The following is a 22613-nucleotide window of genomic DNA, read 5'->3' as shown; positions in this document are numbered from 1 at the left end:
CTGGACAGTGAGATGTCAAAAGGCTTTTGACACACTGAAAGAAGCAATGTCCTTTGCCCCCATTCCTAAAGCTCCAGATTATTCAAAGCAGTTCATAATGCAGACTTATGCCTCTGAACATGGGATTGGAGCTGTCCTTTCCCAGACAATGATGATGGCCATGCCCAGCCTGTTACTTTTAATAGCAGGAAGATACTCCCCAAAGAGTAGCGTTGGAGTGGCATTGAGAGGGAAGCCTTTGCTGTGGTTTGGTCCCTGAAGAAGTTGAGACCATACCTGTTTGGTACTCACTTTCTTGTCCAAACCGACCACAGGCCACTTGGATGACTGATGCAAATGAAAGGTAAAAAGCCCAAGTTGTTGAGGTGGTCCCTCTCCATACACGGAATGGACTTTGTAGTGGAACACAGACCTGGGACTGACCAAGCCAATGCAGATGGCCTTTTCAGGTTCTCCATTTACACAAAGAAGACTCTCTTGGGAAAGATTAATCTCATCCTCTTTCATGGGGAAGTGGGGGGGCTTGTATTCAGAAACCCATACTGATGCCAGTTATGGATTGATTAATACATGCACCAAGGGGGCACATTAGAGGTGCCCCCTGAAAACCTACCGACTACTACTGTGTTGATTGACTGGTCTGTACCAGCCTTCCACCATAGAAGAGTTTTTGACCCCTTGGAGGTGAGAGCCCGCAGTCTCAGGGGTCAGGAACAAAGCCTGCTCTGCGGAGAGGTGTTTACACCCCCTCAAAGCAGGATGTGCATACCACGGCAGGAAGCTTCAAAGGATTCCTATACGTTTGTAATGCAACTCGGACCTCTTCAGATATCGGCAATGCCAAGCCCCCTGTCCCGGCCCTACTTTTTGCGGCAAGACAGGTGGGAAAACCAGATAGAAGGTGTGGCCAACACTAGTACCACTCCTAAGGTGGGCTACCTGATGTTGACACCATATTTCAAACTCGACCACCTTGTTTTGTCGGAATGTGATCCTCTAGGGACAGGGTTATGGCCAATTGTACAGGAAGTGGTCATATAGAGGGTGTAGACATCCTAAAGGTAGCCAATCTATTGGCTACTACCCGTCATTCTCCTTAACAGACTAAATTGAGTATTTAGGTGGGACCCCTGAGCCCAAGAACCTAGATTCGACAGATCAAGAAAAGTACAAAGAAGAGTCACTGCCCAGAGAGAACTAAAGGTGAGCTGTAAACTTTTTGCACAAACCCTGCACACTTGCAACTCTCTGGACAATCACGACAGAGTGGCTCACCCTGCAGCTCAAGAACTCCCACAAACCAGGGTGGCCTACAAGCTCTTCGAAAATCACCAACAATCTCCCTTGGGGTAGAGGAGCTACTCCCCTGCAGTCTGCAGGCACCGAAGAGCAGAGACCGGTTCACTGCCTTGCATCTCCATGGCCCAGACAATGCTGCAGCCGACCGAGAAGTGGTACCGGTGCTCTGGAGGGTCAGATCTGTCTCCCCACCCAATCAGAAGACACCAGGACCAACCGGAGCCGTGCAGCACCACTTCCTGGGGTGCCGGATGCACTGCACCAATAACCAGCAGTGCGAGTCCATTTCGGATTCTCAGTGCACCACTACTGAGCAGCCGTAGGGAAACGTCAGCATCACTGAGACCCACTTTGTGAGTGAGCCAGCTGTCTTGCTTTTGCCCCCTCAAGCTGCCAGACCGCAACCACGAGGGCCTCCTTTGCACACTGAGCCCAGCCGGCCTACCTACTCTGCACCCTAGTCGCCCAGCCCGGGTACTGACGAACCAAATGTGGTCCCTTGTTCCCAGAACACTTGTGCCCCAAGCCCCTCTTTCGGAGCTCCTGGACTTATACCCAAATCCCCCTTTTCAGCCTGTTTCTAGATGGCCCCCCCTTCTCCAAAGAGCGTACAGCTACCATCCTGACCTGCACCCGGCCGAACCAGGACAGGTAACGATAATTTGCTGGTGGTACTTTGGACCTTGGCCCACTACGACCGTAAGTTCTGGAGGAGACCCCCAGAAACTGACTGTAAATATTTGTATGCATACTTGTCTTCTCCCCATAGAAAGTCCATTGTGCGTAAAGACATTACATTACATTACCTGTAAATGTTGATAACCAAAAAAGTGCTTACTTGCAAATGACGTTCTTGGAATCACAATATATATAAATAGAAGTGTTCTTTTTCTAAATTGGTCTTTGTTTTTTGGGTTTTTTTTGAGTGTGCGTCTCATGTATTACCTGTGTGAGTACCACAAATGCATAGCACTACCCTCTGATAAGCCTAACTGCGCGCCGACACTACCACAAAAGAGAGCATAAGAATGATCTGTTTTTTACTCTGAAAATCAATAGGAATTCCACTGGACTCTCCTCACAGCGTACTTATTTTAGAGCCAACGTCCCACAGTGTGCCTCAATAAATATTAGTCTGTTGTAATTTCTGAGAATTTAGGTAGGCCTTCCCCATTATACGCTTCTCAAGCACAAATTAAGCATTCTACATTCAGACTCAATACACTTGTAGAAAACTGCTTTGCTGATCTTTTGGGCTGACTTAGTACATTACAAAGAAATGTCTTTTCTGTTTCAGATTCGACATGGAATCTCCGATGAGACTTTCCAAAACTTGAAAGCCAATCTCCGAAACGAGCAGCAACAGAAGGCCGTAAAATACCCAGAATTCACTAACCTGAGGACAGAGCTAACTAAAGAGTTCGCACGGAAAGTGAAGCTGCTGGAGGGAGGCGACAGTAGCATGCCTCTCCAGCGTTTTGAGGAATCCGGTAAGTTACATGGGACAAGAGACGGTAGAGAAACATACCAATCAGTCTGTGGCCTGCAATGCTTCTCCAAATAGTTACCTTTCAAAGCCTGCTTCAAATCCTCTTGGCAGACATAATGTGGCACTTTGTGTTTTTTAATTTTTTTATTTTGATTGAAAATGGAAACACAAAATACAAACATATCAAAAAACATAAAAGATGATCCAAATGTAAAATATTCAATACAAATATCCAATATACATCACAAAACAATAAGAATACAACAAATTATAACAAATCAACTAAAATACATCTGGAGATTGCAAAAATGATAAAACATACAAAAGCAATCACCACAATATTGCCAGAGGGAGAGAGGAGACTAAGGGCCATATGTAGGTAGCTTCACATTTACCGACTCATAAATACCGAATTTTACCGATTCGGTATTTATGAATCGGTAAATGAGATGTAGATAAAAATTCGGTAAAATTTACCGATTCGGAAAAAGTCGGTAATTTTGAATCGGTATTTACCGATTCGGTAATGAGGCATACCTTCCCATTGATTCCTATGGGCCAGGAGGCCCATAGGAATGAATGGGAAGCCAGTTACCATTACCGATTCGGTAAATACCGAATCGGTAATGAGGGAGGCAGTATCATGGGTGGCAGGGTGTCACACTGACACCCTGTTGCACCCCTGATTCGTCCATGTGTGCAGATGTGGCGCACATACATGCCCTAAGGGCATGTATGTCTGCCACATGGCACTTGTACATCAGCAAAATATCACGTTTTGCAAGGTATTCGGTATTTATCACCAACCTATATTTGGTGGTAAATACCGAATCCTAATTCCTACTCATCACTCATTAGAGTGTTTCCTACATATCATTTCAGGATTCGCTGTAATTTTACCGAATCGGTAATTTTACCGATTCGGTAAATTACCGAATCCTGAAATATGCCCCCTACATCTCAATTAGCTAAATACCGGTCGGTAGCGGATTATTTACCGAATTTCGGCCGTTACCGACCGGTATTTACCTACCTACATATGGCCCTAAGTGAGTTCCAATATTTGAAGTGTGAGTTACACTGGACTGTGACAAGCTATGACATACTGGGCCATAATGTGGCACGTTGGCAGAAACATGAGGCGAAAATCAGAAGTGAGCTTCTCACAAGAGGAAATGTACTAGTGGTGAAAACAAACCTGATGGAATGAGTTTGTGCCTAGAGAATGTACAGAAAAGTGAATGTGCACATCTTGCATTCAACAATCCCGTTCCAGTCTCAACAGCTTTTGGAAATCTCAGCCGTAACTTAAATATGTTTATAAATTGCCAAGTAAAGTAGAATGCTTTTCAAGTGGTTTTCAATCTCCTTACAGCTTTCATCATCATAAGACACCATAAGCAATGCTGCTATGTTGCCTCCTAACAAAACCTTCATGACTCCTGTATGCACTGCTTTACAACCAAATAACTTGCCTAGCTCCCAACTAGCAATTGCTAACCTCAGGGATACGTAATGGTCCCAACTCTGGAACTATAGTCGTAGGTGAATAAATATATGCTCAAAGGGGGATAGCTAAATGTAACATTTGATTTGGATTTGTGTGTATATTATATTTGAAGTGAATTATTTGAATTTGTCGCTATTCATAGGAGATTGGCAATTGCAAAATAACAGTTTTGAGAGCATGTCCTCCACTCAGATTTATTGTGAGTGCACTTTATGGTGAGATGAGGAGCATGGCATACTTTTTCTAGAAAATCTGACTTTTTTCTGGAAACATTAATTATGGTGAAAAAGAGCTGCAGTAGTAGCATATGGCCCACAGATGAAGAATAAGGATAGGGCTTAAGTCATATTCAAAGTAGGAATACTCTATTTGTTCATATGAAGAAAGAACAGAATGGAAGTGGTAAACTCAGATTTATCACAAGATATACAAGTGAAAACAGAACGCTGAGGGGAATATTATTTAAATATTAGTATACCATACATGCTATGAAGACCGCCACAAATAAAATAGGAGGTTTCTATAATTACCTACGCTAGAGTCTGTTAATGAAAAAGTATCACCCAAAGTGATTTTTACATTTGAAAAACAACTAGGTGATGTCAATATACATCTAGGCAGTTCGGCCTAGCTTCAGGCTATTGTCCTTTTTAGTAGCCTTGAACTCACTAAGTCTGGCACACAGAGAATTCTGGTTCCATGGTTTCCATAGCGTATGTTTGCACCATAGGGCAGGCAGTCTGGTTTTTATTATTATTGTTAGCTCAAATAAACACGCTAGTCATATCATTAGTCAGGAAGCTTGAACACTACTTGACAAACGTGTAACTTATTTCATTTATACATTGACCACTCATGCAGCACATTATTAGGTTTGATGGCTGTCTCCGTAGGCTCTTCTGTTTAGTCCAAGTTGTCCCCATTTTTATAGGAGATGTGAATTAGTGGCCACCCATTTACTTTGTCAGGGGAAGATTGCCTGCAAATTCACCTCTTGTTTATACAATACATTTCTGACCTTATTGAAGAGAAGTATACTTGTACGCTACAATAAGAAGTGAATTGTGAATTTAGAGGCATTCAGTTGGAATTACTTTGTGCACTTAGTGAAGAGTTAAAAGCTGGGCCTAACTGGGACTGGACAGAGATTGCTAAAGAACTCTGCCATACAAACGTAGGACTTTTGCCCTAGCGAACTCTACTTCCTGTGCACCGGGGGCTGTCAGCATTAGGAAAATCTCCTAAAGTATGTAGGGTGCACCTCACTAAAGATAATGAATAAGAAGGTAACCCTGTAACTGGGAATCCTATTGTCGTGTAGTTCTTACAAATCTATATAGGATCTGCGCATTTCGATAACATAAACTAAGTTATTGGTGTCCAGACTGACTCCAGACATCCCCACGGTATATGTTAGTCTGTAGATCAGCTAGCTTACAGTGCCACTATGAGCCCCTCTTACCAAGGAGCGAATAGTTTCTGGCAACTATCGAACATGACAACCCTGACCTCTCAAGGACTGTGGAAACGGTACAGTACTTTTTGCTCAGTCACTCATGCTCACTTTGTCTCAGAGAGATACACAGAATAAACGGTAGGGACGTTTTCAATAAGCATATATTGAACCAGCGTCATTCTATTATAGAATACGTGTGCTACAACAACCTTTAGATATAAACAGATATATACTGTTATGAGCATCAGTAGAGTAAAGAAAAGGTAGAATTCTTCCATAGTGCTAAAACAATGAAAATATGCAAGTATATAGATACATAACAGTAATGATGTGTACTCCTACGATGCAAACCCTGACTAGATGTACCTAAATGTACCCAGCTTATATGTAGGTGTTTCGCTAGGAATCTCGTTAGGATAGAGACAACCGTATTACCTGATGTGGGAGAGTGAAGGACCCTGTTTTGGTTTGGACACCCTGCAAGGGATGTCAGACCACTGCCTGCAAGGGCCTCAGCATCTCGTGTCAGCATGGAAGTCTTTCTCCTCATGGTTGCCCAGTGAAGATGTAGTGCTTATATACCCAAATGGTACCCTCAGAGGTTCTAGCTAGAAGTACACTATGGGCATGTCGGGCAAGAATGACAACAGAGGTGACTCTTATACAGAGATATTATGCAGAAGATGGTAATCCTGCTGTGATACTGAGTCTCTTCATGCATAACACATGAGGCTAGTTTTTTTAGAAAATCACAGGACAGTGATGTAGCACCTAACTAGGTAAAAGGTCAGAGCCAAGCCCGTTATGCAGAACAATGGTAGGACAGATATAGGTAAAAGGTTGTGTAACTACCTAGGCCTATATTGAGGTGCATTGGGGTTCATAACACTATTGAGCTGTCTAGTATTTTGTTTTGCTTTGAAACCAATGGCAATCAACCTCAACCACCACAGTTGAGGCCCAGTAGCCCCTGTCTGATGTGTGGACATCTGAAAGTGATCTGACAACAGCATGAGTGCACCTATTCAGGCAAGGGACCTTATATTGTTCTCTGTGATGGTTTAGCTAGACCTGTTCTTGGAATCGAGTTACTGTAAATATGTGCTTAATCTTTGTTGCTTTATCTCTTCAGGCAAGACATTTTGCTGTGGACAAAGCAAATTCTATCACTTTGTACCACAGTATCACACGTGGCATATTCCACTAATGTAAACACCACCTCTCTTTGTCTTACTAACTCACTTTCTCTCTTTTTATTTTATTACTCTCTCAATCCACGGCTACCACTTTTGCCCCATCTTTCTTTCTCTTTTCTCTCTACTTGTCTCACTTTTGCCCATCTCTTTCCTGCTCTTTCTCTCTTGCTTACTCTTTCATACTCTTTTTCTATTGCTTGCTCGCTGCTGCTTTGCTCACACACCCTCTCTCTCATTTGCTCTTAGTGTTTCTTTCTCTCTCTCACCCTTTCTTCCTTTGGCACAGTTTCGCTTGTGCTCCCTGTTACCCTCTTTCCCACTCATTCCTTCTTTCTTACAAGGATTCCAGTTGCAGCATAACTCCTGTGTCCCTGGATGTGGGAACCATGCTCAGCCCATGACTTACTAGAACTTTGTACTTGCTAGAAGAAAGTGAGCTCTTTTTAGGTATAGCCTTTGATACAGTTTTTTTTCCCAACATATTATTGTTTTTCAAAAACTTCATACATAATATACATAAAGGGGCTTTTGTTAAGCATGCTACATATATTTGCTTGTTAAATTTTCATTCACATTTTGCGTCTCCCATCAAAGCATACAGGGGGCAGATTTATGAGGGACTTACGCCCCTTTTACGCCGCCATTGCGTCACTTTTGTGACGCAGCGGCGGCGTAAACCCTGCGCCATGTTTTGCCCCATTTACATCGTGACGCATCTATGGAGATGCGTCACGGTGTCAAGCCCTGCGCCACGTGAAACCTGCATCAGGTTTCACGTGGGCGTTTCGACACAGGGGGGGGCGTTCCGTCACAGGAACGCCCCTGAAAAGTGACTCAGTGAAATCTATAAGATTTCACTGAGTCACTTTCCCAACGCTGATGCGTCAAAACCCTGAACCTGCTTGAAGCAGGCGTAAGGCTTGACGCACCATGTTAGGGATAGGGTAGGTTGGAACAGTGCTGGAGTTGCGTCGCGCTTGCGACGCAACTTCAGCACTGCGCCAACCTTACGCCGGCAGATGCGTCACGTATCTGCTTGTCCTTGTGCCACGATGCACCGCATTGTAAATGCGGTGGCGCAAGGGCAAACTTGCGTGACGCATCTTCCCTGGCGCATCCATGCTGATTTGCAGGGATGCGCCAGGGAACATAAATCTGCCCCACAGTCTGGGGCCACGAGTCAGCACACATTTAGCATGGGATTTTTTTCTGGATTCACATGTTGTGCATTATTCTGCCATCAAGTGGCTGGATTCGGAATTGTCTCTGTTTGTGACATGTTTGGTTGTATTGGGTTTGGATATTTGAACTTGTTTTTCCTTGAAAAAGTCTTCTCGTCACAAGGTATAATAACTCCTCCTATGGTTGCTAATGCGCAAGGGCTTCAGCTGCATTGTTAGATTGTATTTTTTTTCTGATGTTGGGTTTGGACTTATTTACTGATCGACCTCCCTCTGAACGCCTTTTGGTATTTGTCGTCGAACTTCTTTGGTCTATCCTCTCCCGTTGGTATGGAAAAATACTTTCAAAGCACACGTTTCTCTTGGTCTTTGTATTCGCCTGGCTTCAACGACAGAGATTGAATGGGCAACCGTCCTCTGGGCCTTGCCTTCCATGGGTCAACGCGTCTGCATCTTTGATCTTTTCAAGGCAAAAATGAGAGGACAGTGATAGAAAGCACTCCCTTTCAATACTGCCCCCAGTGCCACTCTAAATATTCTTGGGCCGACCACCACCAGGTCTGTAAACTCCGCCTCTTCCCCCGAACATGAAGAGGTAGTGTGTCAGGCCTGCCTTGACTTCTGCTCCATGAAATCTCTCGAGATATTGAAATGATCGGAGTCTCAACGGCTGTGCAGTGCCAGGAAATGGATAACTCACCTGACATCTTTGGAGACCGAGACATTAAGGAAGTGTTGGAGGTTGGTCTATCCGGAGCCAAACCTCTCCAGTTCAGTCCGTAAGCCAGCTTCCAATCTCAGTCAGAGGCATAAGACCATCCGGAGGCTCAGCAGAACTCCAAGTCTTTGACTATGAGCACAGCATTCCACTCCGTGTTGGCACACAAACACCATGCACAGGCCTCGCACCGCCCCAGTGGGGGTCAGTTGTTGAGACCAGTGACTAATCAGGAGATGTACAGTCCACCACTGCCTTCGGTCAATGGTTGACACCGACGCGAAGACTTGCAGCAAATACCACTCCCTCCTCTGGTGCTCAAGGTCCAACACAAGCCACGGTCGTCTTTGACGCCCACTGTCCTGTCAACTCCGTCACTAAAACCCAGCTTGGCTTCAAAGCCTATATCCATATTAGAGACAGTCTGGGCACCGAGAACTCACTAAACTCCAAAAAGTCCTTCAGCGTGGAGCCACTCAGCACTGAAGCCTCCATCAATGGCAGTATCCAATGACTATGAGCAGTCGATTCTGCAGCGTTTGCAAAAGTAACTCGATGCACAACAGAAACTCTTTGTTTACCCACATACTAAGAAGATATCCACTAAGTTGCATCCTAAGGTGTAAAACACTTGTCTGCGGAAGAGGAAACTCACTTTTCAGGAGCAGATTGCCTTTGAGCCCATACCTGCTCTCACCCCAGACATCATCTTCCTCACAGAGACCTGGCAGAACCCCGCCTCCGTGCCAGACACCGCCATCGGCCTTCCCGAAGGCTACTAGAGTTGCCACCATTTACAAGGATACAATTTTCTGTACAGCCTCCTCTGCTGACTTAACCCCGATAGGGAGCATATCAACTTCCAACTTCACACAGATGGAAAGAAATACCATCAGATGCACTCTTGCATACAGACGACCAAGACCATGCCCCAGCTTCTGCAACGATATCCTTGACCTCATCGCCCCAATCGCCATTTACTCCAAGCACTACATCTTTCTAAGGGATCTGATCTTCCACCTCGACGACCCCAGCAACACCAACATAATGGACCTCCTGGAAAGCATGAGCAACATCGACCTCAAGCAACTTGTCACAGACTACACCCACATCGCTGAGCACATGCTTGACCCCATTTTCACGTCCAGTGACAGAGTGAAGTACAACTACATCTCACAGCCCATCAGGACCTACCAGCAACAGCACCACCCACCAACAAGATTCACAGAAACTGGAAAAAGACATCAGAAGCACAATTGCACAACGCACTCAACTCCCACCTCCCAGACACAACATCCATCTCAGGACATGCTACAAAGAACTTCTCCCAATGGATCACAGAATGCACTGATACAATCACCCATGCCCCCCAAGCGAGCCAAACCCAAAGGACCTGTCAAAAGAGCCAGCTGGTTCATAGAGGGGCTGAAATACACCAAACCCAACTGCCGGCAACTAGAAAGGAAATGGAGCACCAGCAAAGAGACAGGAGACCCCACCATCTTCAAGACAGCTCTCAGTCAGTACCACCGCCTCCTGAAAGAAACAAAAAAGAAAGCCCTAGCAGACCGCATAGAAACCTTCGGCATTGTGAAGGAGTTATCCTACACCGCAGCCACAGAGAATGACATCAACCTATCCCAAGACCTGTGTTACCTCATGGTGGACTTATCCACAACAAGATTTCAGCCACCTACGAAAGCTTCAAACCCCAACCCCCCGTGATGCCAACAGTATCACCTTGGTCACTCCCATGAACACAAACCCAGAACACCTGCTCACCTATTGATAACCTCTCACAACAATCTCCATCATGAACTCCGTACACTCTGGAGCACCCATTGACCTCTGTCCCCACCACATCTTCAACCTCGGGAGCAAGACAATTGGCGACAAGCTCAAGAAAGTCCTGAACGCCTCCATCATCTCGGCCTCCTTCCATGAGGACTGGTAAAACGCTGAAGTGAGGACCCTCCTGAAGAAACTATCCACCGACCCAACAGAACCAAAGAACTACTGACCCATCTCCCTGCTCCCCTTTCCAGCTAAGGTACTTGAAAAGTCCATCAACCAACAACTCACGAAACAACTGTAACACAACAACCTCCTGGACCCCTCTCAGTCTGAGTTCTGAGCCAACCACAGCACTGAGACAGTCCTGATTGCTGCTACAGACGACATCAAGGCCCTCCGGGACCGTAGCGAAACAGCAGCGCTCATTCTCCTGTACCTGCCAGCTGCCTTCAACATCATCTCCCATCACATTTAGATCAATAGACTCCACCACATCGGAATCCAGGGAGACACCCTCAAGTGGATCACCCCATTCATCATTGTAAAAACCCAGAGAGTCCGTCTCCCACCTTTCACCTCAGAACCCAAGAAGATCATCCAAAGGATCATCCCTCAGCCCCACCCTCTTCAATACGTACATGACCCCCTGGCCAGCATCGTCAGATCGCACGGACTCAACATCGTCTCCTCTGCCAACGACACCCAGCTCATTCTCTTACTGTCATAAGAACCCTCCATCACTAGAGCCAACTTCCACAGATGTATGATGAACGTCACTGAATAGATGAAAGACAACTGTCTCATGCTCAACATGAAGAAGACGGAAGTCATCATCTTTGGTCCCAACACCTCGCCATGGAATGACGCGTAGTGGCCTGCTGAACTTGACCCACCTCGACTCACGCCGGCAGCCTCAGCATCATCTTGCACAACATGCTATCTATGAAGAAACAGGTGAACACGGTTCCTTATCAGCCACTTCCACACCTTGTGCATGCTCTACAAGATCTCCAGGTAGCCCCCAGTCAATACCAGAAGGACCATCATGCAGGCCCTCGTCATGAGCAGGCTGGGCTATGGGAGCACACTCTACGTAGGAATCACTGCACGCCTCCTGAAGAGATGACAGGCTATACAGAACTCATCCTCGACCTCCTCAGACTAGCACACATCACACCGCACCTCAAGAAGCTACACTGGCTCCCAATCCAGAAGTGATACTCATTGAAGATGTTGACCCACGCATACAAAACTCTGCACAGTGAAGAACCAGCATACATCAACGAAAAATGACCTTCAAGCAACTGACCAGATACCTGTATTCTGCCTCCCTCTTCCTTGCAGACACCCCCCGTATCCGTCGAAGCAACAGCGGAGGGCGCTCCTTCTCCTGCCTGGCAGCCAAGCCTGGAAAGACCTTCCGCTGCACCTTAGGACTGCCTAATTCAGGAAAGGACTCAAAACCTGCTGTTCGAAAGCACAGGGCTCTGTGAATCAGCTAGTAACTCCAGTGCCTTGAGACCCTCACGGGTGATTTGCCACGCTTTGCAAATTCAGATTGATTGATTGATTGACCTATTCCAAAGCACCAGAAACATCTGGACAGGGGCACTAGCCCATTTCCTGTACGCGCCCCAGCTCCGCCACATCTTCTTCCTCCTTCTCTGCCTCCACCCCTCCTGCCCCCTGGTGCATCACAATGCATCTACTACCTTCTGCAGAGGGTTCACAACACTCCTTGTTAGACCTAGCACCTTGGCGTGAGTCTCCCTTCCACTTTTTGTTGCGGTGCCTCATGTGTTTTTATGGTGTTGGCCGCTCAGAGCACTGTACCACTGCCAACCAGTGCCACAGTGCAAGTGCTCCCTATGTAAAATGTATATGTTGGTTGGATTCCATGATTGGCTTATTTGGTTTACTATCAGACCCCAGTAAAGTGCACCAGGAGTGCCAGGGCGTGTAAATACAAATGCCGCTGGTGGGCTCGCAGCACTGGTTGTGCCACCCACAGAAGCGGCCTGGGAAAATGTGTCTAGGTCTGCCATTGCAGAACCTGCGTGCAGTCTGGTACTGACATGCTGACTGGCAAGTGCACCCACTTGCCAGTCCCTAAACCTTCCCTTAACTTCATGTTAGTCACCCCTATGGTAGGCCCAAGGGCAGGGTGCATTGTAGCATAAGGTAGGACAAGCCCTGATGTGTGTGGCATGTTCTAATAGTGAATTACAGCCATTTTCGTTTTTCACTATTGTAAGGCTACCCTGTTCTCATAGGCCAGAATGGGCTGTTAAGATTGTTACATCCTATGATCCTAACAGACCCAGGGAACATGGTAGAAAATCGAGTTTAGTATGCCTGAACTCAGAATAATAAGGTACATCTTTTAGTAAGGTTTATTTTAATATTCTGCGTTTGCAAATGCCACTTGGCCTTTGCTTGCCTAACCATTTTAGCCCGCCCCTGCGTGATGTGTATCTGCTGTCTGGCTTGTGTGAGTGACAGGGCTGGGGAAACCCAGATGGGCAGGGCTAGGTAGCCTGGTGGTGAATAGGAAGATTGACATATCGATGGATGGGAGGTGTACACCTGGACTCTGAATAGGGCTGTGCTCTGCCACCACAATGCTGGCTCTGCCCCCTGTGGAGCGTCTGATAGCTCTGCCCTGCATCCTGAAAGAAGAAGCCTGCATCGCATCAACCAAGTGCTCCAGAACTTGACTGAACTAGGCAAGGGCCCCCCTGGCCTGAGAAAACAAAGGATTTGTGGTATAAATGTAGGAGCCCTGCTCCTAAGAAACTAGATCCTGTCCTGCCAAGAAGAAACCTCTGTCCAACCTGAAGGAACTGGAAAAGCTGCATGGAGGAGTACTGTCCCTGACCTGGGGGATTGGCCTGCAGTGGTTGCCTTGCTGCTGAAGAAGAGGAAGAAAAGACTCAAGAAACTTTTATTTGACTTGTGCTGAGAGATCTCCAAGGGCTTGTGAGTGAGCTTGCCCCCTGAACGAAGTCCCAGGACCAGTGGACTTCACCGCTGTGAGATCGCCTTGGAAAACGGACCGTTTTCCCCGCATCTTCGACTCGAACTGCTGCGTACGTCTCGCTGATCGCAGCGTACCCCCTGAAAGCTGGTATCCCGCTGTCCGTCCCGAACAACGTGACTAAGGCCCCTCTACGAGCCGTAGCTCGCACCGCAAAGGAAGGTATCGTCCGGCCTGAGCAACGCGACTACCAGGCCCCTACGAGCCGTAGCTCGCACCGTAACGGAAGGACTGCGAACCGTACTTGCTACTGTCCCCTACGAACCGTACTGCCGGCGTACGCTCTTTTCCTCTGCTTTGGAAAGGCTGCGGTGCGTACAGTAGTTGCGTACGTCTCCCCTGTGCGGAGCGTACTGTTCGCTTGTATCCAGCGCTTCGAATCAAGATTGCCGATCTCATGGTACGGTGCGAACGCCGCGACGAACATTGAACGCACCGTACCTACGCACCGTCCCCTGAAGCCCTGCACGTCCAAGGTCTAACGTACCGTAGTACGGATCGCACCAGGAGGGCAACGCACCGTACATCGCGCTTGATGTCAGCACAGCATCCGTGGCGAACTCACCAAGTAAAGGTACTGTGCCTGTTCACACCGTAGGGTGTACGCTTCATCCCGAAGCGCCTACAGTGCGTGTGAGACCCGTTCCCAAGCAGTTTGTACCGCTTACGAAGCGTACGGACAGGAACGAAGCGCACAGAACTGTAAAACTACGCTAAAACCAAGAACTCTTTGTTTAATAAGTATTGAGGGCCGTTTACACGTTATCTGGTCTTGTGCTAAGCCTAAACCATATATATAAAGTATTATTTTTCTATATCCCAGTGTGGAGTCCATTTGTGGGGTTGTCACTGAGTTACTGTGTGTGTGTTCACAAATGCTTAACCTGAACGCTCTGAGATAGGCCTTATCTGCTCGTGCCAAGCTACCTAGAGGGTGAGCAGGGGTTATTGTTGGAGTGTACCCCCTTACCCTGACTAGAGGAAAGGTTCCCTGCTTGACACAAGTACCTACCTGTGCCAACCACAGAACCCGGATTCTAACACTCCTCTTATTGGTGGCAGGGATAGCCCCTCATCCCCTGCAGATGGGTATGAATCCCTGTATGAGCTTGAGCAAGGAGGTGACCTGTGGGACACCTATAAAGTTGATACCTAGCCAAATCCTCCCCTACACTACCTTGTATCACCAGGTCATTCATATTGCTGCTCCTTTCCATAACGTAGACATGCGCACAACTCTTTCCAAAACACAGCGCACCCTGCAGTTTCTCCGTATGCTCAAGGGTGTACTCAAGCCTGCGTCTAACACCTTTAAGGAGCCAGTTAAAGCTAGAGTCATCATGCCTAGGGTTGATAAAAAATACAACCCCTTGCCTAGCAACCCCACTACATCTGTAGCCAGGTTGTTCCGAACTCCTTGGTTGTTCACACGGAGCAGAAACTTGCCAGTTCTCAAGGAACTGGTGACTGCTGCTGCATTTCTTGAAAAAGAAAGCAAAAAGATTGATGCAGCATTCAAGATAATGACTGCAATCAGTCACACAATAGAGATTTGCAAACTCCGTTGGCTTACTCTCACACTATGACCGAGCCACTGGGACAGAATTGAGGAACTCCTCCAGTACCTCCCTGACCAATATAGGCAGCGTGACCAGGAGCTGGTCACAGAGGGCAAGATACTTTCCAGCACCACCATAAACTTCACCCTTGATGCAGCTAAAACTGCTATTAGGGGAATCAATTTGAGCATCCTCATTAGGCACCTCGCTTGCCGTTGTGTCTCTGGCTTTAAAACCGAAGTTCAACAGCATCTTTGTTAAAGTTCATCCACCACTAACATTAGTTTTAGCACCTCCAGAAATACTGGCTTTAAAGCACAAATACTTATCAAAGTATCTGAATATTGAAACCAAGACTTCTGAACGTGAGCCATAAAGCCACTTCAAGGCACCAACAGCCTTATGGTCCAATCACATGCCACACACAAGACTTTCATACTGCTGGACAGAGGCCCCATCAGTGCATTCACATCAACATACCACCGCCATGCTAGGGCTCATCACATTCATATTCCACAGGACGGAATGAGTTTGACTACATTTTACCATCTGTCACGTAACTGCCTCCTTCTTTCTGAACATTACCCAAACGCATGCCTGGTGGCCCTCTATTAATGGGTCCCATGGCCGGCACGTGAAGCTGAGGAAGCCATGCATTACATGTGGCGTTAGCGCACTCTTTGGTAAATTTAACTCCTCCCAGTTTATGGATGCAAGTTGGGGGTGTCAGAGAATTCCTCCAAGGTGTCATTCCTCAAACTGAGTGAGTATATCTACCTTTGAAACTAAGGCAAACATGCTGGTTAATACTGCCGACGTTTCGTAAAGAGAACGTCATAAACTATGGAGAATGGTAGTTTTTGAGACACAGGATAGACTGTGAGAACCTAGCATATGTTCCATTCACCGTTCTGTGCAGTGTTGTGAATGTTATGCACTTATCTTACAGCAAATTGAACACCTACATTGGCCCACATGCATCAAAGCAAAAACCAGTCGCAAACGGGCAGATTCTCAGAATCTGCCCCTTTGCGACTGGGATTTTTGCATTTGGGATGCATCATCCCAAATGCAAAAATCGCAATTTAAGGAATCTCTAAATTGCGATTCCTTAAATTGCTATTGCATTTAAGGAATCCCAAATTGAGATTCCTTAAATGCAATGCATGAAAGTTAAAAAATTAGCGATTTCGCTAATAGGGGGAGCAAATTACCATGAAGTTGAACTTCATGGTAATTTGCAAAAACTTTGAAAAATGCACTAAAGTGCATTTTTCAAAGTTCCATTTTACACACACACATGCCCTTGGGGCATGTGTGTGTGCAAGATGTATTCATATGCAGATTTCAGGGGTGCAACAGGGTGTCTTTTTGACACCCTGGCACCCTTGAAATAGCATGAGCAATTTGCGATTCTCTAATTGAGATTAGCAAATTGAGAAAGTCTTCCCATTCATTCCTATGGGCCTCTAGGCCTATAGGAATCAATGGGGAGGTATTCCTTAATTGCGACTCGCAATTTGCGAGTAGCAATTAAGGAATGTTTAGAAATCGCTATTTTGTAAGCGATTTCTACATGCATAGCCTTTTGCTATTCCTTATTAACGGATCCTTATTTTTCGCTATTAAGGAATCGCAAATGGCATTGTTGATGCATGTGCCAGTAAGTTCTGACAGAGGACGAACATAGAAAGCAGGTCAAAATTTAACTCATACATGTAATGTTGGGTGCAGAGTTCTTTGTAATGGTATGAATATTTTGTAAAACGCACTATAACGGGAGAGGTATCCTGTTGCTGATGCACGAACAGTGAGGAGTGGTCCATGGTGTAACCTAGTCGAATAGCCAAGTGTTCAGGCTCATGTGGAATGCACTAATTTTAGATACAGCGCTTATGTGTGGAGGCAGGTCATTCTGCCCTTTGGAACCGATTAGGAGAAGTCTATTCTGCTTGCAGTGGTGCCGCCTATGCTGAGCAAAGGTGTCTGCAAGGTTTCTAAAATCTAAGGCGGCATTGAGGTATGCTGGGCCACTTCTGTGTAAGACTTTGAATGTGAGTGGTTTGGGAGTCAGTGAAGCTGTTTCAAGTGCCAGGTGTGTACGTGGTGGAATGTTGAGGGAGGAGGCTGCCTGCTGCGTTCTGTATGGTTGGAGTCATCTGCTTAGTTTAGTGAGGCAGTAATTCAATATCAGGGTGAGTGCGGCGCCAATGGGTTTGAATCTGTAGGTGAAGATGAAGTGATGGCATGTGTATCTGTACTACCTTTACTGTCTGCCTTCTACCTATACAATATCCCTGTGAAAGCACGCCTGTTCTTACCTGTTCACGTCTTTATCCTCATAAGAGTCCTGACTAAACCTGTATACTTTTCAAGTGAACCTATACTAATGACTTCCGTCCTAAGCTACTTGAAGCTCAAGAAACCATGTCTTTCATGCTCCTTCAGCGCACTTACTGTGCTAAAACCAACTTCTTCTAGTTTGTGGATGCAAGTTGGGAGTGTCCGAGTATGCTTTCTGAGGGCTCATTCCTCGAACTGAGCGAGCATGTCTACTGTTGAAATTAAGGCAAACATGGTGGGGAATACTGCCTAAGTTCCCAAAAATTAATAAGTCAAACAAACATCCTCTGGGACTTATTCACCGACACTACTTTACTACTTTTGCTTTGAAAGTGTGAAAACTCAATTACTAACTTGTATCATAAACAATATCAAAGATGTGAAAACAATCATCACACACGATATTGTATCCTGTACCCTTTTTCACTAACATTGGTTTATGATACAAGTTACTAATTGATTTTGCATACTTTCAAAGCAAGTAGAAGTTTTGGTCAATAAGTTCCGTGGGACATTTCATTGACTTGTTACTCTTACTCTGGTTCTCATGGGCAATCAGGGCTAGGGGTGGGCGAAATTACCGGAAGTGCCTTTCGCCAAATATCGCGAAACGGCACAAAATCTCCGCGATCACGCGATATTTCGCGAGATCGCAGAGATTAGTGCTTCCGGTTGGGTGCCCTCGAGTCAGCTGTCCGTCATAGTGGGGGAAAGGGCGGGAAGACGATGCCCACCGCTGGTGTGTGTGGTGGGGCTACCATGCAGTTCACAAGCCGCTTGTTTATAGGGCCAGAGACCGATCAGAGCAGAACCTCCTGGTGTCAGGAACTACACAGGGATTGCTCTCGAGAAAGTCGTGGATGCACAGAGCTCCATCGAGGATCACAGCAAATTTTTGACGGGAGAGATAAGATAACTGGACTCGGAGTACTTTCTACTGGCTAATCAGTAAGTGCTACCTCGTTGGGTAAATATATAGTGCTTTTCCTACACTACAGCTGTGTAAAGGGCCAGAAGAGTTGTCTACAGTGACCATGTGTGTCTTTAATGTTGCCACGGCGCCGACGGGCCCCGGGGTTCCGTGAGTCAGCTGTCCATCATAGTGGGGGAAAGGGCGGGAAGACGATACCCACCGCTGGTGTGTGTGGCGGGGCTTCCATGCAGTTCACATGCCACTTGTTTATAAAGGGCCAGAGACCGATCAGAGCAGCAGACGACAAGGAGACAGAACCTCATGGCGTCAGGAGCAACACGGGGGTTGAGCTCGAGAAAGTCGTGGATGCACAGAGCTCCATTGAGGATCACAGCTAATTTTTGACGGTAGATGAGGGGAGAAAAGCACACCTGCCCAGCCTCGACCTAGTTACTCCCGAATGTTTTGTGCTGATTAATGCGTTACTGAATTTGAGCTCCAACTCGGGCACCTGCTTTATTTATATCTGTAAGTGCTTCCTGTTGATGTTTAATTTTTGTGACAGGAGCATCGTGCCAGAATGAATCCTGTTCTGCACCTGCATATGTCCGTTCCGGTCGCGGATCGTGGAAGTTTCGACATTTTCGCGTTCCGCGCGGAATGCGTAAATGTCGAAATGTCGCAATTTCCGCGAGCCGAACGGAAATTCTCGCCTACCACTAATCAGGGCAGTCCTTGTGTTGAATACTTACGTTCCCTAAAAAGCACTCAAAAATCTAGTCAAGCCTTTATAATTTTGCCACACAGGGTACGCCATGACAATGTTGCTTAGGTCCCGTCTACCATTATGTGCAGTGTGGGGACTATAATGCACTTGTCAATCGGCGAACAGAACACCAACCATGTTCTGATGGTGGATAAAGATGTCATGCATGCTATAAGCATGCCTATGATTTCCTCAAGTAGAGGCACAAAAATTCTACTGCAGCTTGCCTAGTGAAGTAGTGCCCTTCGGAGGGTAGGTATCCATGCACAGCCATTGACAGAGTTACACAATGGTAGCTCCACCTCAGTTAATTTCCCCAATACTCCACTTTTATATACTACAATATAAAGCAATTGGGAAATCACAGGGCTGGGTAAGATGGGCACTTGGGATAGTAAATACAACTCTCCTGCCTCTTTCCATGCTTAGAGCAGACTTTACAACAATTACATGGTCAAGTGTGTTTAGCTGTTTCAGGAATGTGATCACCTAAGTGTCACTCCTGCAGCCTTGACACATCCTCCAGAGCATATGAAGTGGCAGCTGCTGCTTCTTTAGCAGTAAGACTTTCAGTGACGCACAACAGAAAGTCAAGGAAAGACATACGTCTTGCTGTGGTTGTCTGAGGATAAACAACATACACATTATATATTGCCATCTCAATCAGGTGGGTAAACAGTTTCTTGTACCAAGTGTGAGTTTTATGATTTGCATTGTATGGCTGAAGAACCTGGTCATTCTTAGCCACTCTGCCCACGTGCTTGTTGCAATTAAGTATACAGTTCTGCTTGTGAACTTAGGCCATCTGACCCTAAACTGTGACCTGGTAAATGCTCTCTTCATGAATTGTAGTGAGCAAGTACACATCACGCCTATCCGAGGAACTTGACTGGCCGCAGTTCGTTGGAACGCAACGCAGTGCTCTGGGATTTTGGAGGTTCTTACAAATAAGCTCCTGCATGAATCCATTGAGGTGACAATGAACTGTACCGCAGGCCACAGTACCAACTTTGTACAGTTCACTGCACAGCCCACTTCTGCATGAATATTTTCTGATGGATTCATCTGCCTGAACATTCCTCACCTTTTGAATTAACGCTTGCGTAGCATTCCACTGATACTTTTTTCATAGCTCTCCCACGTAGATGAGGAGGTCACAATGGTACGGCTCCGCTCGAAACTCCTCGTGACGTCATCAGAGCCATAAGAAGACCTCGTCGGCATGCTGACGTCAGTTTCCTTTTATCCGCGCCGTCAACGTACAATGGTTTTTCTAGGACTCTCCATTTCTTTGTGGTTTAACATTTTTACAGTTGTCTGTAATTGTAGCAGTGCAGGGAAACGTCCTTAACAATGACTCTGGAACAAGCCGAACGACTTGCACAAACACCGACTTAGCCTGAACCATGCATGTGCGTGGTTCAGGCTAGGACAGTCTAGTGTTTGTTGGAGTGTTGGAGGAACAGTAGAGGTAAGAGGGGCTCAGGGGTTGGGGGGGGGTTGTATGTTAGTTTTTAGGGGTCGGAGGAGTTTGGGGTAGATTTTAAGGGGTGAGGGATTAGTGTTCGTTTTGAAGGGGTGGTGGGGGTTCATATTATTTTTTAGGGGTTGGGGTGTTGTGATCAAGTTTAGGGGGTGGGGTGGGTTTGTGTTAGTTTTTAGGGAATGGAAGGGGTGCAGTTAGTTTTAAGGGAGTGGGGAGTTCGTATTAGTTTTTAGGGGGTGGGGGTTCATGATAGTTTTTAGGGAGTGGGAGGGGTTCAAGTTAAATTTTAGGGAATGAGAGGGGTTAGTGTTAGTTTTTAGGGGGTAGATGGGGTTAGTGTTAGTTTTTAGGGGGTGGGGGTTCGTGTACATTTTTAGGGGGAGAAAGGGGTAGATTTTAGGGAGTGGGAGGGGTTGGGAATAGAATTTTTGAGGTTGGGTTTACCATGCAATCCTTTATCACGAAAATTCATGGTAAAAGAATGCATGGTAAAAAAAATTGTTGTTGAAACGCAGTCATAGTATAAACCGTGTGGTTTAGGGAGTCGTTGAGGAACTCGTTGTTCCAACATACAACCAGCAGTGCGATGGCTGCTCAGAAATAAACTGGGTTTAAACCTTGTAGGGAATGCGGGGAACATATGTCCATCACGGACCCCCACGATGATTGCCTTTGGTGCCTGTCGTCTGACCACAACGTTGAGGGATGCTCTTGGTGTTGCCATATGAACCCTAAGGTCCTCAAGTAGAGGGCAGCAAAACTGATCATGGCCCGGGCAAAGCAGAAGAAGAGGGGTTGGAAGAGGACGAAGTCGATGCCCAAGTCGGTGACGCCACACACTTCGAAGTCATTGAGGAAACACAAGAAGAAACTGTGTCATGGCTCCAGACGTTGCTCTTCCAAAGCCAAGTCGTCGAAGTTGGTGTCCCCAGCCCTACAGCATCACCAGAAGGATGAGATCTCACCTTACCCTTCACCGTAGGTGACTTCGGCTCATTCTCTGGCTCCGAGGGACTCTCCGGCACCCAGGGAAGCAACTTCTTTGCCTCCGACCACTTCGCCCCCAGCTCCAGTGTCTCCTGTGCTGCCGCCAGACCAAGCCTAATGACCTTGGGCTGTTCCTGAGCAGGCGGTCCTGGATCTGTACCCAACTTTTCCGGCTCCAGGTACGGATCCTTCACATTTTTTGATGCAATGCATGGCATGTTTGCGAGGGCGGCCAACTCTTCCGGTGCACCTGGTGGTCTCATGGGACTGCTTTCTTTCAACATGGGCTTACCCATCATTATGTCCAGGCGCCTTTTATGCCTTTCATGCCAATGACTCCGGATTTGCCTCACCCGACGCCGAGGTTTTCGACACCGATTTTGTCCCAGGAGGGAAGGATGAATTATTCTCTGGCACAGTCTGGCTCCGGTCCGGCGTCATCTTGACTTTGTGTGGCACCTCCCGCTATCCCTAAAGGGCTCCGAAGTCACCGGCACCACGTCTGGTGCCGCTGATGCCGATACCGAAGATAAGGTCAAGAAGGGAGGCACAGAGGCTTCTGGAAGAGGAAGAATGCCAAGAGCAAGCTAGTGGGCTGGATACATTGCCAGAATGGGAACTCTCCTCTCCTAAGTCTCTTCCTTTTCAGGAGGTTTCTTCCTATCATTCTGTCATTAGGAAATATGCTGACCTTCTGGATTTGCAGTTGTTCACTGCAGAGGTCAAATCAAACATTCTGACTGAGGTTCTTCACTCTCCCTCATCATTGATTAAAACTTTGCTTCCATTCAAAGAGGCCTTGATGGAGCCCATTCTAGGAGTATGGCAAAAACCTATGTCTGCCCCAGTTTTATCCAGAATGGTGGCAAGGCGTTACAA

At 46.5% G+C, this 22613-nt stretch overlaps 1 protein-coding gene across 1 annotated transcript in view; it reads left to right on the top strand.

The window, feature by feature from the left end:
- The window catches only part of LOC146785368 (cilium assembly protein DZIP1L-like), a 346296-nt gene that overhangs the window by 127137 nt on the left and 196546 nt on the right, over positions 1 to 22613 (top strand). Inside the window, exon 3 of the mRNA XM_085633029.1 lies at positions 2597 to 2789. Coding sequence (XP_085489155.1) covers positions 2597 to 2789 — 193 coding nt within the window. The remainder of the gene's footprint in view (positions 1 to 2596; positions 2790 to 22613) is intronic.

This window comes from Triturus cristatus, chromosome 11, assembly GCF_964204655.1.
Source record: "Triturus cristatus chromosome 11, aTriCri1.1, whole genome shotgun sequence".
NCBI classification, from domain to species: domain Eukaryota; kingdom Metazoa; phylum Chordata; class Amphibia; order Caudata; family Salamandridae; genus Triturus; species Triturus cristatus.
The sequence above is the reverse complement of the archived record's forward strand: the minus strand, read 5'-3'. Positions and strand labels throughout refer to the sequence as shown.